The 17829-nt window shown below is 50.4% G+C and overlaps 2 protein-coding genes across 3 annotated transcripts in view; one reads left to right on the top strand and one right to left on the bottom strand.

Annotated features, from left to right (window-relative positions):
- The window catches only part of PAIP2 (poly(A) binding protein interacting protein 2), a 28825-nt gene extending 25513 nt beyond the window's left edge, over window positions 1-3312 (top strand). Inside the window, exon 4 of the mRNA XM_003266446.4 lies at window positions 2301-3312. Within this exon, the coding sequence (XP_003266494.3) occupies window positions 2301-2357 (57 nt within the window). The 3' untranslated portion in view covers window positions 2358-3312. The remainder of the gene's footprint in view (window positions 1-2300) is intronic.
- Window positions 426-16792, bottom strand: SLC23A1 (solute carrier family 23 member 1). Of its 2 annotated transcripts, none has more exons than XM_030828403.1 (15): window positions 16661-16792; window positions 15935-16048; window positions 15335-15492; window positions 14278-14366; window positions 14031-14110; window positions 13686-13867; window positions 13434-13554; window positions 13156-13312; window positions 12685-12832; window positions 12057-12162; window positions 11700-11829; window positions 11453-11596; window positions 10908-11003; window positions 5544-5810; window positions 426-856 (listed from the first exon to the last, which is right to left on the bottom strand). In XM_030828403.1, the coding sequence occupies exons 1-14, from the start codon at window positions 16694-16696 to the stop codon at window positions 5563-5565; spliced, it is 1809 nt and encodes a 602-aa protein (XP_030684263.1). In that variant the 5' UTR covers window positions 16697-16792; the 3' UTR covers window positions 426-856; window positions 5544-5562. The 2 variants fall into 2 exon arrangements, with proteins under 2 accessions (XP_030684263.1, XP_030684270.1); XM_030828410.1 differs by having other exon boundaries at window positions 14043-14110; window positions 16661-16753.
- Window positions 16793-17829: the final 1037 nt, after the last annotated feature.

The raw sequence follows: 17829 nt of genomic DNA, 5'->3' as shown, positions 1-17829 counted from the left end.
TTTAAGAACACTGTGCCTGGATGTGGTGGCTCATGCCTGTAATCCCAGCACTTTGGGAGGCCAAAGTGGGAGGATCACCCCAGGAGTTTGAGACCAGCCTGGGCAACAAAGGGAGACCCTGTTTCTACAAAAAGTTTAAGTTAGCTGGGTGTGGTGGCACAGGCCTGTGGTCCCAGGTACTCGGGAGGCAGAGGCTAGAGGATCACTTGAGCCCAGGAGGCCGATGCTGCAGTGAGCTGTGATTGTGCCACTGCCCTCCAGTCTGAGCAACAGAGCGAGTCCATGTCTCAAAAAAAGAGAAAAGGAATGCTGCTTTTTTTTCTTAAACTTCACACTTTTAAAATGTAGATACATTATTTCCCTTGGGGGAAGGGAGAATATATCCTGTCCAAAGAAACTGCTATGTATAAATTACGAAACTGAAATTATTTCTTCAACATGATGTTTAATATTATGCATTAGTCTTGAAGTGATATAGGGTCAAATTCAATGTAAAAGCCTTCCAGCATACCTACATTTCAGTTCCTGGAACCTGCCCTCATTTGTTTTTATTTTTATCAACTTGCAGTCTAAAATATCACAGGAAAATTTCTAGCTGTTCTTCCTAGATGCTGACAAGTCTACTTAGGAGAGTAAAGATTTAGAGACATAGCATAACATTGGTACAAGTCTCTAAGACTCAGACTTTCGCCCATCCTCCCCCCCTTTTTTTTTAACTGATGCAAAAAATTGAATCCCAGAGAAAGGTGACATATCTGAGTTTACATGGAAGTTAGTTAGGGGCAGGGCTGGGATTTCAGACTTAGGTCTTCTGGTTCCCCATGTAGTTTTCTTTTCCTGTTATATACCATGCTTCCTGTGGGAATTAGAAGACGGCAATTGTAGAAAAACAACTCCACATTTTTAGTGAGGATTCTAAAGTAAAATTAATCCATCAACAATTCCCCAGTTACTTTAATCATAATTTCAACACTTGTTTAACATGTTTCCTTGGTATTTAGTGTTTAAAGAAAGCTACGGCCGGGCACGGTGGCTCACGCTTGTAATCCCAGCACTTTGGGAGGCTGAGGCGGGCGGATCACGAGGTCAGGAGATCGAGACCACTGTGAAACCCTGTCTCTACTAAAAATACAAAACTTTAGCTGGACGTGGTGGCGGGCGCCTGTAGTCCCAGCTACTCGGAGAGGCTGAGGCAGGAGAATGGCGTGAACCCGGGAGGCGGAGCTTGCAGTGAGCTGAGATTGCGCCACTGCACTCCAGCCTGGGCGACAGAGCGAGACTCCATCTCAAAAAAAAAAAAAAAAAAAAAAAAAAAAAAAAAAAAGCTACATACCATAGTTCGATTAACAGAATTCCTTGTTCAGTGCTATTCCTTTATTTTATGTGAAGTAACTGGATTTCTGGTTACACTTAAGCAAACTGAATTTCAATTCCTACTTTCTCTTTAGAAAATTGATGTAATTTAGGCCGGGCGCGGTGGCTCACACCTGTAGTCCCAGCATTTTGGGAGGCCGAGGCAGGCAGATCACGAGGTCAGGAGATCAACACCATCCTGGCTAGCACAGTGAAACCCGTTTCTCTACTAAAAATACAAAAAATTAGGCCGGGCGCGGTGACTCACGCCTGTAATCCCAGCATTGTGGGAGGCCAGGGCGGGCGGATCACAAGGTCAGGAGATCGAGACCATCCTGGCTAACACGGTGAAACCCCGTCTATACTAAAAATACAACAAAAAATTAGCTGGGCATGGCGGTGGGCGCCTGTAGTCCCAGCTACTCAGGAGGCTGAGGCAGGAGAATGGTGTCAACTCAGGAGGCGGAGCTTGCAGTGAGCTGAGATCATGCCACTGCACTCCAGCCTGGGCGACAGAGTGAGACTCCGTCTCATAAAAAAAAAAACTAAATAAATAAATGAAAATACAAAAAATTAGTTGGGTGTGGTGGCACGTGCCTGTAGTCCCAGCTACTCGGGAGGCTGAGGCAGGAGAATCGCTTGAACCCAGGTGGCAGAGGTTGCAGTGAGCCTAGATCGTGCCACTGTACTCCAGCCTGGGCAACAGAGCAAGACTCCGTCACAAAAAAAAAAAAGGAAAAAAATTGATGTAATTTAATATGATGTATAGCTTACATCTGGTTCTTCCTTTTTGGGGTTTTTTGGGGTTAAGTATAGTCTTACAGACTGAGTTCTTTTGTCTTTTTTTTTTTTTTTTTTTTGGAAGATGTTTTTGCATGAGGATCTAGGTTGAATTAGTATCTGAAACTGTGTTAATGAACTTGCTTTTTTATGTACTTATTTTCCAGGTCAAGAGCAATCTGAATCCAAATGCAAAGGAGTTTGTTCCTGGGGTGAAGTACTGAAATATTTGAGTAGACGGGGCCCTCTTTTGGTGGATGTAGCACAATTTCCACACTGTGAAGGCAGTATTAGAAGACTTAATTGTAAAAGCTCTCTCGTCACTGTGTTACACTTATGCATTGCCAAAGTTTTTGTTAGTCTTGCATGCTTAATAAAAGTGCTGAGACTGTTATTAAGTAAAAAGCTGTCAAACATTTACTGAAAATAGAATTGGCCCCATGGCTTGATGTGAAGACAGCAAGGAAAGAAGCACCAGTCAAGTTGTGAACAAGCACCAAATTAAAAGACCTAAACCTTACTAAATTGTCTTTTTTTGAGGCTAATCTGGTCCCTTAGGGTTAACTATCACTTGTTAATGTCTAAACTTTAAAATCAGTACATTTAATTTGAGTTCCAACTGTTAAGCATATTTCTCAGACTTAAATTTGATAATGTCCCCATCAAAAAGAATCTCCATTTTCTGCAGGTCTGTTAGTTAATTTGAGATAATTTGTTAAAGACAAGTATGTCATATTACTGAGGCTACAAGTTAGTCAGCAGATGAGTGCCAGTCCAGGCTTTTCTGGTATGTTATTGTTAGAAATATTGAGTTCTAATGTTACATCTGAGGAAGTATGTAATTTAAGAATTGTAACTTCTAAGGGATTCACTGCATCATAGCTATGCCTGTATGGAGTCTAACATATGACCAACACCAACCCATAATCCAGCTGAACAAAGATACTGTAACATTATGATTTTGAGTGGTGCTTTTCCTTGCTTTGTTAACCATCACAAGAGTCTGCAGCACAACTTTTCTTTTAACAAAGCTAGAACAGTTTTGGCTTCTTAAACTTCATATTTGGGTAGGTTAAGCTGCCATACGTGTTCAGTGTGAATAGTGTTTAAGTTGAAAATATTGTAAAAAAATTATATTTTTTCAAAAATATTTAAAAAAATAAATAATAGTAGAACTGAGCAGATGGTTGTGTTTACTGGTGCTGGAATGTACTGTAGTGGTGTTACTCACTTGAGTATGGGCCCAGTGCCTCAGGACAATCTTGCTGGCAAAATGTGCTAAGATTTCAGGCTTTGTTAGATTCTAACAGGTATGTTGCCATGCAAGTATCTTTCCAGAATATAGCAGTAGAATAACCCCATTGCCCATCCTTGCTTCTTAATCACCTCAGACTTCAGTGTCGGGGCATCCTAGATAGTCATGTAAGAAACTTTATGGCTGACCAATGTGATGGTGACCTTACTCTAATAGAACCTCCATTGTTTTTTGTTCTTCACAAGGGCTTTTCTTGAGCTTGTTAGGTTGAAAAAGATTAAGAAAGCCATATAGTCAATTCTGACTCACATTCTTCTGGCAGTGGGTGGTGGGGAGGTTCTTTGGTGTGGGCACCTGTACCCCAGTGTGTGGTTGGTTGGTTGGTTGGTTGGTTTTTGGAGACGGAGTCTTGCTCTGTTGCCCAGGCTGAAGTACAGTGGCGTGATATCAGCTCACTGCAACCTTCACCCCCCAGGTTCAAGTGATTCTCCTGCCTCAGCCTCCCAGATAGCTAGGATTACAGTTGTGTGCCACCACACCTGGCTAATTTTTGTATTTTTAGTAGAGACCAAGTTTCACCATGTTAGCCGGGCTGGTCTTGAACTCCTGACTTCAGGTTATCCACCTGCTTCGGCCTCCCAAAGTGCTGAGATTACAGGCGTGAGCCACCGCACCCAGCCTTTATTTATTTATTTATTTTTTTCGAGACAGAGTCTCACTCTTTCACTCAGGCTGGAGTGCAGTCTCAGTTCAATGCAACCTCTGCCTCCTGGGCTCAAGCGATTCTCCTGCCTCAGCCTCAAGTAGCTGGGATTACAGGTGCCTACCACCACGCCTGGCTAATTTTTGTATTTTTTTAGTAGAGATGGAGTTTTGCCATGTTGGCCAGGCTGGACTCGAACTCCTGACCTCAGGTGATCGCCCTTAAGAGTAAAGATTCTTGAATGTGGCTTTTGTCAGGAAAAAAATTTAAAAAAAGAAAAGAGGGCTCTAGGCTGGGCATGGTGGCTCACGCCTGTAATCCCCGCACTTTGGGAGGCCAAAGTAGGTGGATCATTTGAGGTGAGGAGTTTGAGACCAGCCTGGCCAACATGGTGAAACCCCGTCTCTACAAAAATTAGCTGGGCATGGTGGTAGACGCCTGTAATCCCAGCTACTCAGGAGGCTGAGGCAGGAGAATTGCTTGAACCCGGGAGGTGGAGGTTGCAGAGCCGAGATGGCGCCACTGCACTCCAGCCTGGGTGACAGAGCAAGACTCTTGTCTCAAAATAAAAGGAAAAGGGAACTCTAGCCAGACGTCCTGGATGTGAATCCTTTGATCATGGGCATATCACTTAACCTTTCTGTACCTTCCTTTCCACATCTCTAAAATAGCAGTAATAACTGTCTCTTGATTATGTGAGTAGTTAATATATATAAGTACTTAAGACATAGAAAGTCCTGTTTTAAGTGTTATTTTTACTATTAAGGAGTCATCTAGGCTAACCTCTCTTTTTGGGAACTTTTCTTGTCTGTCTGAGGGAACGTGCACATTGAACCCACTTCAGTGTTTAGTAGAGAGCTAGGCATCTGCATTACAGATAGTGATGGAAGGTTTCCGAGCATCAGCTGCCCATGCGTTCTGAAGCCCTAAGGACAAAGTATCACCTCATAGGGCTTGTACAGGCATCGTTTTAGGATAAAGGCATCCTGTTTTAGAGGACTTTAATTTTAAGATGTTATTGAGACAAGGCAGTGTATATGAGAGGATTTTTCCTGTTCTTGTGCTGCATTTCTCAACATTTTCCATGTCACATATCAAAGTGATACTTGTTTAGCATACTGGAGTACAAGAATGAGGCTGCCGGTGGCTAGAGTTCTCAGCTCAAGGACTCCAATTGGCCCAGATTCTGCCCAGGTGTCTGGAAGGCTAGAGGATCTGCATTTCAGCATACTTGTAGCCTCTTAGTGGCCCACACTAGTTGGGAAGTTCTGCTGTTACTGTGAAATGGTAAAGGAATTCCACCCAAAATCTATATGTTGACTTTTTACCCAGCTCACCTCTTTGAGGACAGTTTACAAGAAAGAGAACTGAATAGTTTGGTTTTTCTTTGGTTAAAGCATAAGAATGTTTTGATTATTCAACCCTCCCACAAAAACCATAGACACATCCTACCTTTCCTGGAAGTCATTTTTCAGACCTTGGTGCAGACAGATGCAGTTTCTATATTTTCTGGAGTGTCTTCTGGAATTGCAAACTGATCTTTTGAACTTGAAGAAAATCCTTTGAAGACTGGGCAGATAGGAATGTATTTCAGAAAGGCAATTCTTTTTACTGTGCCCATCCCAATGGGGAAATCGTAGCTCTTGAGGCTGGAAGACGTGTCACTGTTGGCATGAGCCCCCGCTTTCCACTGTATCAGACCACGCTCCTCTGGGCTCCCTGGAAGAGGACAGTGGGGTCATTTACCAAGGCCAGCAACCCTCAGCCACCCCCACTTCCCGTAACCCAGTCCTAAGGCAGACTTCTAGAATCAATTATCTTCCTTAACTATCATTTGATCCTAAAAAGTGGCTGAATCTATGGTTTCTGAACTAACTTGGCCAGAGCTCTAAGGAACACTAAAGGATACTAGTTATAATAGTATTTATTGTGTAACTACAGTGTGCCAGGCTCTGTGCTAAGTGCTTTAATTTCATTATCTTGTTTCTTCAAAACATACCCCTGGGAGATATATAGACACCATTGTACAAATTTTTATTTTATTTATTTTTTTGAGACAGTCTCACTCCGTTGCCCAGGCTGAAGTGCATTGGCACGATCTCGGCTCACTGCAACCTCCTCCTCCCGGGTTTAAGTGATTATCCTGCCTCAGCCTCCTTAGTAGCTGGGATTACAGGCATGCACCACCATGCCCGGCTAATTTTTGTATTTTTAGTAGAGACGGGGTATCACTATGTTGGTCAGGCTGGTCTTGAACTCCTGACCTTGTGGTCCACCCGGCTTGGTCTCCCAAAGTGCCGGGATTATAAGCATGAGCCACTGTGCCCGGCCTATACAAAATTTTAAGATGAAGAAAGGGACAAAAAGTTAAGTAATTGTGAACCTAAATCTGTGAGTATGTGGGTAATGTGTGTTAGGCCCATGGGGACCAAATCAGGCCCAGATTGTGTTCTGGGGGTAAGGGAGGCATATTTTGAAACACTATAATCAGTGTTAATATTTCGTATTATGATTCCATATGTGAAAAATAAACTCATTTTTATAATATAAACCAGAAAGTCAAGCTAAATAAAATCTTTGGAGGTAGGGATACACCAAATAATTTGTTTGTTTGTTTGTTTTTTGAGACAGTCTTGCTCTGTTGCCCAGGATGGAGTGCAGTGAGTTGATCTCGATTCACTGCAACCTCCGCCTCCCAGATGCAAGCAATTCTCCTGCCTCAGCCTCCCGAGTAGCTGGGATTACAGGTGTGGCCCACCATGCCCGGCTAATTGCTGTAATTTTAATAGAAATGAGGTTTCACCATGTTGGCTAGGCACTGGTGTCGAACTCCTGACCTCAAGTGATCAGCCCGCCTTGGCCTCGCAAAGTTCTGGGATTATAGGCGTGAGCCACTGAGCCCGGTTAGTAATTTTTACAACTAGGAATTCTCTCTCAGGTGGGGCAGGGTCACATGAGATCTCAGGTTTTCACAAGAGGGCTGGGATCGACAAAGACTGAAATACTATAAATCTAACAGAAGGAGTGGGAATTTCCACTTGCTGGCAGCCGAGGCTGAGAACAAACCCATGAGTAGCACAAACCAAATTATGTTCCAAAATCTCACAGGAGAGGGCACTGAGGGAAGGTGGAGTCCCCAAGGAAGACTACCTGGAAGAGACACTGATTGGGCTTGGCTCTACAAAGGGCGCACACAGTCTGGAAGAGACACTTTGATTGGGCTTGGCTGTACAAAGGGCGCACACAGTGGGCACAGTAGAGTGGGATGAGCCATAGGTGTGGTGTAGGACTATGTTCCTGGTGTCTGATTACGCCGCACCACTGCCAAGACACACATGGCAGCCAGCTGAGAGCTCCCTCTAGCAGACCAGTCAGCCTGTCCACTACATCCCAACCTTCAGTGCCTTCTATACTTCTCCAAGCCCCCTCCTTTTTCCTAGGCCTCACCCACTCTCCCTCATCAGTAAACCCTCCCAATAACTCTAGCCCGGCTTCCTTGACTTCATTGCTTGCTTAAATCTAGTTTTACCACCTATCTTGTGCCAGGAGCTCCTCTAAACAAACTTACTGACTTACACTTTTTGGCATATCCTCCTCAGTGTCTGATTCAGGGCCAAGCAGGTAAGCTCTAGCAGCATGTGCTGAACTAAATGGACTGCCCTCTGAGGTTGGGCTATGGATAGGTAAAGACAAAGAGCACCCTGTCTACTAAAAATACAAAAAATTAGCCAGGCATGGTGGCGGGCACCTGTAGTCCCAACTACTCGGGAGGCTGAGGCAGGAGAATGGTGTGAGCCCGGGAGGCGGAGCCGAGATTGAGCCACTGCACTCCAGCCTGGGTGACAGAGCGAGACTCTGTCTCAAAAAAAAAAAAACAAAAACAAATGCAAAATGGCCCATCCCCAGCAGGAAGTTAAGGTCTGGAAAAGGCTTTTGCTATTCCATGGTTAGGGACAGGGTTTTGAGCCAGCTAGACCTTAGTTTGAATCCAGGTTGTGTGACCTTAGGCAAGTGACTTAACCCCCCTGAGCTTTAGGTTCCTCAGTGGATACCGAAGACTGCTGAGCTTATGTGGCATGACGCACAGAATGATTCCTGGCAGGGACAGTTGTGATGCTCAGGTGGGTTGAAAGGTGGGGTATAAGGGACTCAGGCAGTTCTGCAGCTGTCATTAAGGATGACTGGATAGCTTAAACTAGCCACCCAAGTCACAAAGAAGCCTCTTCATGTACAGATGCCTACCCAGATGTTCTCCATCTCCTCATATTCCCTAGGTATTGAGGCTGCCACTTGACTGTCTCAGGCCCATAGGATGGTCTGCTCCAGCCCCCAGTCTAGCATCCTCTAAATGGGCTGGGGTACCATGTTCAAATACCCACCCATCCATCAAAGGGACAGCCGCTACCAAGAGCACCCTCCTTTGATTCTGCCTAAAATCCTATGGGGAACCCTGGCCCTCCTCTGTCCTCCCCAACCCCAACCCACCAGCTGTGCAGAGACAGCATCTGACACCTATGTTATGTGAATATAAACACTTGGATCTTCAGAGAGAGGGAGGCAGACAGGACCTGTGGCTGTGATCAGGCTGGTAAGTGATGAGATGGAGGCCCATCATTTTGCTACTACCATCCCTTATGTCCCTATACTGATGCAGTCATTAACTCCCATCTCCCTGGAGCCTTCCCCAGTCCTGCAACCCGGGTCCCCTGAAACCCTCCAGCAGAGGCAGTATGGTGCAGTGGATGGGACACAGGCCATTGACTGCGTCAGATGGATGTTGTTAAAAATCCCAGATTTAGCCAGATGATATATAGCATGCACCTGTACCCTCAGCTCTTCAGGAGGCTGAGGCAGAAGGATTGCTTGAGTCCAGGAGTTTGAGGCTGTAGTATGCTATGATCACACATGTGAATAACCACTGCACTCCAGCCTGGGCAACGTAGACCCCCATCTCAATTTAAAAATAGAGGCTGGGTGTGGTGGCTCACGCCTGTAATCCTAGCACTTTGGGAGGCCAAGGTGGGCGGGTCACCTGAGGTCAGGAGTTTGAGACTACCCTGCCTGGCCAACATGGTGAAACCCTGTCTCTACTAAAAATACAAAAATTAGCTGGGCATGGTGGTGCACACCTGTAATCCCAGCTACTCAGGAGGCTGAGGCAAGAGAATTGGTTGAGCTCAGGAGGCGGAGGTGGCAGTGAGCCAAGATCACGCCATTGTGCTCCAGCCTGGGTGACAAGAGCAAGACTCCATCTCAAAAAAAAAAAAAAAAAAAAAAAAGTCAGGTGTGCTGGCTCACACCTATAATCCCAGTACTTTGGGTGGATCACTTGAGCCCAGGAGTTCGAGACCAACCTTGGCAATAAAGTGAGACCCCGTCTCTACAAAAAATTCAAACATTAGCCGGGCATGGTGGCATGCACCTGTGCACCAGTAGTCCCAATTACTTGGGAGGCTGAGGCAGGAGGGTCACATAAGCCCAGGAGTTTGAGGCTGTAGTGAGCTATGATTGTGCCACTACACTCCAGTCTGGGTGATAGTCTGAGACCCTGTCTCAATTAAAATATATATCCCAGATTTGTGATGTTTTAATTTTTTTTTTTTGAGATGGACTCTCGCCCTGTCACCCAGGCTGGAGTGCAATGGCACGATCTTGCCCCACTGCAACCTTTGTCTCCCAGGTTCAAGCAATTCTCCTGCCTCAGCCTCCTGAGAAGCTGGGATTACAGGCACACGCCACCACACCCAGCTGATTTTCATATTTTTGGTAGAGATGGGGTTTCGCCATGTTGGGCATGCTGGTCTTGAACTCCTGACCTCATGATCCACCCGACTTAGCCTCCCAAAGTGATGGGATTACAGGCATGAGCCACCACGCCCGGCCGTGATGTTTTAATTTTATGACTTTATGACTTTGTGGTTTTTGAGGATGAAGTAAGACACTTAGCTCTGCCTTATCTATAGTATAGGTTTGGTAAATGTTAACTGTTTGTTATCAGAGCACCTGGTGACATTTATTTTATATATTTACTGGCATCTTTATGTGGGCCCCACAAAGTATCCTCCACGCAAAAAGCTCTGGTACCAAAGGGAAATGTTAGTGGCTCTTTTAGTCGCCATTGTGGCAGGCTGCTGACAAATTTGGAGTGGAAGGATTTTGCCAACAAACTGATGCTGCATTTATCTCTGTCCTACTCTGAAGAAAGCAAAGACATCCCTCAGCCCAGTGGCTATTAAGAAATGGAGAGAAGGCCAGGTGCAGTGGCTCATGCCTGTAATCCAGCACTTTGGGAGGTCGAGGTGGGCGGATCACTTGAGGTCAGGAGTTCAAGACCAGCCTGCCCAACATGGTGAAACCCCATCTCTACCAAAAATATGAAAATTAGCTGGGCGTGGTGGCAGCCACCTGTAGTCCCAGCTACTCGGGAGACAGGAGAATCACTTGAAACCCCCCGGAAGTGGAGGTTGCAGTGAGCTGGCTGAGATCGCACCACTGCACTCCAGCCTAGGTGACAGGGTGAGACTCCATCTCAAAAAAAAAAAAAAAAAGGAAAGAAATGGAAAAAGCGGAGAGGAAAGGATTCACAGGACCCAGCAGTGACTCTTCTGGCCCCATCCTCTTCAAGACCTCTGAGGCATGTCTGTGCCTCATTCTCTCCCTCCAGCCAGTGAGCACTCCGCCAGCCCATCTATTCCTGATGCTCCCTGCAGGGCCTGCATTGCATGGGACCTAGCCACAGCTCCAGCTTAGAGGCCATCTGTTGGAGTGCATGAGTCCAGCCTAGTTCTTCATTCCCCTCCCAGGACCGAACCATACCTGGCACTGTGTTGTCAAGTATGAAAGCAAGGCACCCGCCCACAAACATCTCCGTGGTCAGCAGCACAGTCAGAATCTGATCCACTTCAAGAATGCCTGTGGAATAGGCCAAAGGCCAATGGGTGTCATGGCCCAATCCGGAGAGCAGAGTTGAGGGACTTCCTCTTGTGCAGCCATGGCAAAGCCCTGTCTCAAACCTATCTCTGTCTTTCCTATCTCTGGGTTCAAATCCCAATCCTGCCAGTTGCTAGTTGTTCACCTGGGACAAATCACTGAGCCTCTCTGAGCCTCATCTTCCTCATCTGTAAAGTTGAAATGATAATGGATAAATGATAAATGTAGATAAATGGAGCTGTTTTGAAAATTAAATAAGCACATGTAAAGGTCAATAACTGTCCACAGGAAGTGTCTTAGTAAAGGACAGCTGTGACCCAGGCTCTCAGCTGCTGGTTGACACTCAGAGTTGGTTACGGTTTGAGGGAGGGGGCTGTGCTCAAAGTTTTGGGCCCACCCCGCCTTTGGAGACAGTAAACAGCTGGAGGCACCTGTATTGATGGCGCCAGGGTTGGACTCCAGGTAATTGGGCAGCGTGAGCCCGAAGAACATGGAAAATCCCAGCACGAAGAGGTTGCGAGAGGAGTTCATGTCCACAAATTGCAGGTTGGACAGCCCCACAGCTGTAATCATGCCTAAGGGCGCAGGAGAACCGCTGGAGGCGCCGCACATGCGCAATCCAGGAGGGTCCCACTCGGCGACTCGCACCGCGACCCGTGGCCCGCGCCAGACACTCACCAAAGAGAGTGCAGAACATGCCCCCCAGGATGGGGTCAGGGAGCGAGGCGAAGAGGGCCGTGAACTTGCCAATGGTGCCCAGGACCAGCATGATAGCCGCACCATACTGCACCACGCGCCGGCTGCCCACCTGCCGGGGAGCCAGCGGGGGAGCTAGACCTGGGGATGAGGCTGGGGCGGGGTTAGTTCCAGGGGCGGGGCCTGTTATAAGAGCGAGGCATAAACCGGCTGGGGCTTGATGCGGGGGTGAGGCCTCTCAAAGACAGGATGGGGCTAAACCAAAGTGGGGACCGAGTTGGGGCGGGGCCTGCGGCCCACGGAATTAGGGCGGGACTTGGCTCCGGCTTGTCGCGACACCTTGGTAATTCCCAGGACGCCAATGTTGGGACTGGACGAGGTGGACCCGTTGCCCGTGCCCAATAGCCCCGCGATGATGCAGCAAATGCCTTCGGTGAAGATGCCCCTGTAAGGAAGGGGAGAGTCGGGGCTCGGTCCAGCCTCTGCACCAGCCTGTGATCCCCCATCATCTTAGCGGGCTGCCGTCCTCTGGGGCTGTGGGGGCTGCAGCTATCAGCTGTAGCACTCCCTACTCCAGGCCAGAGTGCTCAGGCTCCGGAGCTAGTCCCAGTGTGCTGGCACTTACTCCTGTGGGTAATTCTGGCCTTCAATTTCCTCCTGGGATAAATACCGGTGCCTGTCTCACAAAATGCTTCAAAGATTGCATAAGAATGCACAGCCAGAGCCGGGCACATGGAGGGCTGTCAATGACGGTGGTTCCCCTTGGACTCCGCCATCTTCTCAGCTACTCCCAGCAACGACAGAGGGGTGATGAAAGGGCACCCCCATCGCACAAACAAGGAGAATGAGGTCTGGAGCGTGTCCCCGACTTGCCTAAGCCTGCCCCCTGGGCCTCCACCCGGTTCCTGTGTGTGCTTCCTGGAGGGCCCCTGAGGAGATCAGATACCGAGGAGGGCAGGTAGGCTACCTGTTGATAGCATGTACTGGAGGCGGTGGTGCGCCAGCCAGGCGGGCACAGGCGTAGTAATCTCCGATGGATTCAATGATGCCTGCCAGAGTGGCGCTGAACATTCCCAGGACGGCAGCCGCAGTCACTGTGGGCAGGCCCCACTGACCTGTGCCCGGAGGGAGACAGGATGGTGGCTACAGTGAGGAGACTGTGATGGTTAGGAACAGACAGGGCAGTGCTGGAAGGAGCAAGAGCAGATCAGGAGACCTCAGGCTGGGATGGGAGCTATACAGTTGTGGGAGCTTATCTGAGTCACTCAGAGCCAGGAAGTGGGACTGAAGCTTTGTCTAAGTAAAACACCACTCTGCTGGGCGCACTATAAATGTGCGGCTAATGCTAGGTGTGTCACCTGCTGGATTGGGGTCACCAGGAGTCTGTCTCATAAGTGGTCTCAATTGGGGGCAGAGGGGCCCAAGGGGTGTTGCTCACAGGGGTAGGGGATGCGGATCCAGGGTGCAATAGCCATGATGTCACCACGGGCATCGGTTCTTGCCTGGAAGCCATAGGCTTTCGGGTCTGTGGGCAGCACATCTGTCAAGGTCAGGACATAGCAGAGCAGCCACACGGTCATGATGGCCAGCACGATCTGAAGCAGGGGGGCGAGGGGGCACTGAAGGCACTGGAGGTCTCTGTCCAGGCTAACCTGCTCCCACCTCAGCCCAAGCTCTGGCCATAATCCCAGCCCCAGCCGCCTGCCAGGTCCTCACAGGAAACATTTTGAAGATCTGGATGCGGAGGAGAGTGAGGCCCTTGCCCCAGCGGTAGACAGGCAGCAGGAAGGTGAGGTTGCGCAGGTACTGGGAGAAGAGGATGATCAGGAGAATGGAGCTGGGGGCAGAGGCACAATCAGGAAGTGGACGGGAGGCCAGGCTGGGGCCAGGAGCCGGGAAGAAGGACCACGGACATGAAGAGGGTAGGGTGTTGGGGCTGGGCAGGGATCAGGCCTGGTGCCTGCTCACCAAGCTGAGATGCCCCAGTGGGAGCCAGCTCGGTCGCCAGCAGCTTGGAAGACAGAAAGGCCAATGAGGGAGACAGTGGGGGTGACTGTGAGAGGCCCAATGTAGTTGAGCAGGGCCCCAGGCAGCCCCAGCAGGCCAATCACCACCTCCACCACGCTGGACACCATGATTGCTCCCTGGACCTGGAAGGGCAAACATCAGCTGTAAGTCACCATGTAAAGGTCATGACCTGGCTGCTGCTAGCAGGAACAAAGCTCCTGGACCACCTCCTCAAATCCCCAAACTCAGCAGCCACCCTCACTCCCATATAGCCCCTCCTCAGGACCCGGCCTCTTCTACCCTTACATGCAAACCCACCTCCCGTATCCGTGGGTGCCAGATATGAGAGGTGTTCAGGGGCAGACTCCAGTTACCGTAGATCTCCTCTGGGGGTAGAGTCAGGGACACACACATGGACCAGGTACAGAGACAGAGAGGGAGAGAAGATGCTGCCATGGCTGCACCCTGGTGTCTGGACCCGGGACAGTTGCTCAGATCTCCAGGTCTCTGGGCCTCCCCTTTTCCCCAGTGCGGACCCCAGAAGTGTACCCACCTTCTGGGGGGCATTTCCATCTCTCCAGAGCCAGTATGGCTTTGGCTGGAACCAGAAATGCAAAGGCACTGGCCTGGAACAGCGGCAGCCTGGAGGAGAGGCACAAAGCAACGGGGGTGGGGAGGGGCAGGTGGGGAGGAGGGATATAGACATGGGGAGAGATCAGGAAAGGAGAGCACAGAGAGTGACAGAGACACGAGGGACAAGGGCAGATGGAAATTGTTGAGGCCCCAGGGAAGACCATCTCTAACATTTTGGCTGCCCAAGGAAGAAAACAAATGGAGCCCCCAGCTCAAAACCTGCCCCCTTCCCGCCACCAGCTCCTGCACTGTGAGAAGGGAGCACCTGCCCGGAAGTGGAAAGCTCAGTTCCTGCATCCAGGTTTCTCTCACAATCTTCTCCTGTCCCCCGCCGCTCAAACAGCTCAAATGCCACCCAGGCCTAGGGCTGTGCACTCGAGGGCATGGGGCCCTGGGAGGGTGGGCTGTCGAAGAGGCTGGCACCAGCCCTGGGAGCTAGCTCAGGGCTACCATTTGGGCAGTATTCAGAATGGGGCTTAAGAGGGGAGAGCTGGCTAGGCTTGGTGGCTCACGCTTGTAATCCCAGCACTTTGGGAGGTCAAGGTGGGCAGATACAAATACAAAATTAGCCGAGCATGGTGGCGCATGCCTGTAATCCCCGCTACCCGGGAGGCTGAGGTGGGAGAATTGCTTGAACGCAGGAGAATCGCTTGAACCCGGGAGGTGGCGGTTGTGGTGAGCCGAGATCACACCATCACAATCCAGCCTAGGCAACAAGAGCGAAACTCCGTCTCCAAAAAAAAAAAAGAGGGGAGAGCCAGCGAGGGTACATTCCCTTAAGCTTGCAGATGCCTGGTCTTTGAACCGTGCCTAGATCAAGGTTCCCAGGGTTGGGGCTGCGCTGCCCAGCTCTAAGGCTGGCCTGGGATAGGAGAAGCAGGTGGAGGCAGATAGCGGCTCTGGGAGCCCACCTGCTCGTGCTGTGTGGATCACAGTGGAGGGGTGGCGGGGGGCGGGGGGGGAGCTGGGCGGCTCACCGGATGCCCAGGGTGGTCTGGATGAGAGTGGTGATGCCCACGCACGTGAAGATGGTGCCGATGAGCTGACTAACCATGTGCTGGTCGTGGCCCACACACAGCGCCTCAGCCAGCAGGAAGGGCACGGCGATGGTACCACTGAAGCATGTCAGGTAGTGCTGGGCAGAGGGAGAGAGCAGAGTGCATGAGGCAGGACCCCAGAGCTCCAGGGAGAGGGCACAGCCTAGTGTCCTCATGCCTGCCTCAGCGGGCCTGGACCTGGCTGCCTGCCCAGGACTGGCAGTCCCCACAAGGGATTCCCAGAGAGCTACTGCTGACCACTCTGGGGGTCACTAATTTCCGCCCAAGTTATTCCTGCGGCTTCTGTGGAGTCGGCTCTGCTCTCTGTCACCAACACCCCACCTGGCAAGCGTCACACTGCCCCAAGGAGTTCATCTTCTTTCAGGACTCAGCTTCTTCCACACCTCTGCTTGCTGACAGCCACTGTGCTGAGCTCAGGTTTTTCTTCCTGTTACCCAAGATACCCCCTGCTGTCCAGGGAGGGGCTGGAGTCCCCGGGGAGTGTGCAGAGTGAGGGTGGGGAGGCCCTGGGGGACCCACCTGGAAGCCCAGTAGGATGCACAGGTACCAAGGCGGCACGTCCTCGATCTTGTACAACATGTCAAACTTAGGCTCTGTGGGTAGTGGAGTCAGGGGGTCCCTGGTGGATTCATGCTGGAGGCAGTAGAGATAAGTAGCTTAGGGTGGAGTGATGGGGACAGGCAAAATCCATTCTGCCCCGGAATCAATCAGGCATCCCAAGTGGCCTGTCAGCAACTGAGAGTGGGGTTCCCACCCTCCCCAACAGTCAATCCACCTGGCTGCCACTCAGCCTGGCCATAGTTGTCTCCCACTTCACATTGCTTCCCGCAGGGATAAGTCTACTGTGCCAGCTTCTAGAGCCCTCAGGACCTGTCATTTCAGCCAGGGAAATGGACCCTTAAGTCAGAAGTCTTGGAGACCACAGGAGAGGGGGCCAAGAGGGCTCAAGACTGTGGACAAGTCCAATCCGGTCCCACCTCTGCCCCCTGGAGATCCTTGGGGTGTCACTGGTGGGGAGGTTAGGCTCCTCCTGAACCCCAACCTGGAGTCAGCCAGTCCCAAAGCTGCAGGCTCCTTCACCCCCACCTCCACCCATCCCCCAGTTGCCACATTCAATTTGGGACAGTCACTCTTATCAAGTTCATCAGAACGTTTATCTCTGGCCTCCAGGAAGAAGGCCTGCACAGGCCCTCCAGCTCCCCACCCCCCCGTCCCCACCTAGCCCCCACCCCCAGCCCCCAGCACCTGTGTCCGGCCCTCGGGGTCCTCCTGGGCCCTCATCTTTGGGGCACAGGTTTGAGCAGTTCCTGAGGAGAAGAGGGGATGACTTTACGAAGGCCAAGGAGGAGGACTTTACTCCACATATCAGGCATTGTTCGAAGTAAATCTGTAACCAGATGCCCAGCTCTGGATTGCGAAAGGGGGGCCCGGGCAGAGGTAATGTATTAACTCTCACTAGGGCAGTAAAAGCCACCCAAGCCTCTGCCACATGTGCCCTTCCCTGCCCACATCTGCGCCTGGGCGCCGGACCTGTTCTTGTTTCCCAAGTGAGGGCCAGAGTCGAGGGGGTGAGGACCAGAAGTTTACCAAGCCCCAGGTGAGGGGAGAAAGAGGGAGTGGAAACAGGCACTTATTATGTAACCGCCTGTATGAGGCCCTTCCCCACTGATTAATAACCAGTTCATCATTATCATCATCATCATAGTCATTCTCGTTATTGAGGATTGGCCTTGGCCTTGTGCCAAGAAACATGGATCTGCACTGTCCCAAGTAACCCCTGTGCTGGGCGGTATTAACCCCTTTAACAGCGAAGGAAACAGATTCAGTAGATGTGATTTGACCCAAGCCATACAGATAGCAAGGTTGCAGAAACCAATCCTAAAATTCAGGTTGGTCTGAGCTGCCTTGCCCCCACCACCCTGCATCCCTCAGGGTCCCTGAGGCAGGCAGCAGATGGGCCTCTGCAGGCGGAGTTGCCTAGGCTGGCCCAGCCTGGCTTGCACTCTGTGTCGGGACACAGATCCCTTTCCCCTCCCAGCCACATAATTTCTGGGACCCAGTGCAAAGTGAGAATGTGAGGCCTTTATTCCAAAAGTATAAAGAATTTAAAGACAGCAAGAGCATTAGACGGAGCGTGGGGCCTTTCTATGCACCAAGCCCTGTGTGGCTGCCCATCACCCAGCCCAGGAAGGCAGTCCTGGGCCCAGCCTGTCTCCCCTCCTGGCAGGCCCAGCCCAGCCTGGCCCTAGGGCCTGAGGATGGCAGAGGGGGACATGGGGAGGGGCCCTAAGAGCTCAGGCTCCTCAGCTGGTGAGGGCTGGGCCTGAGGTCCCCATTCTGTTCCCCTCTGGGCTGCCCCAGCCCCAGCACTCTAGAGCCTACCTAATTCTGGGTCGCTGTGCCCATGTCCAGGC

The sequence above is a fragment of the Nomascus leucogenys genome, chromosome 2 (assembly GCF_006542625.1).
Source record: "Nomascus leucogenys isolate Asia chromosome 2, Asia_NLE_v1, whole genome shotgun sequence".
Lineage (NCBI taxonomy): Eukaryota > Metazoa > Chordata > Mammalia > Primates > Hylobatidae > Nomascus > Nomascus leucogenys.
The sequence above is the reverse complement of the archived record's forward strand: the minus strand, read 5'-3'. Positions and strand labels throughout refer to the sequence as shown.

Coding starts and splice junctions, on each gene's coding strand:
- SLC23A1 (XM_030828403.1), bottom strand. CDS start 16,696: ATGAGGGCCCAGGAGGACCCCGAGGGCCGGACACAG. Junction 12,833..13,155: donor GATCCGCATCCCCTACCCCT/GTGAGCAACACC, acceptor CTCCGGGCACAG/GTCAGTGGGGCCTGCCCACA. Junction 11,004..11,452: donor CCCTGGCGCCATCAATACAG/GTGCCTCCAGCT, acceptor CCTATTCCACAG/GCATTCTTGAAGTGGATCAG.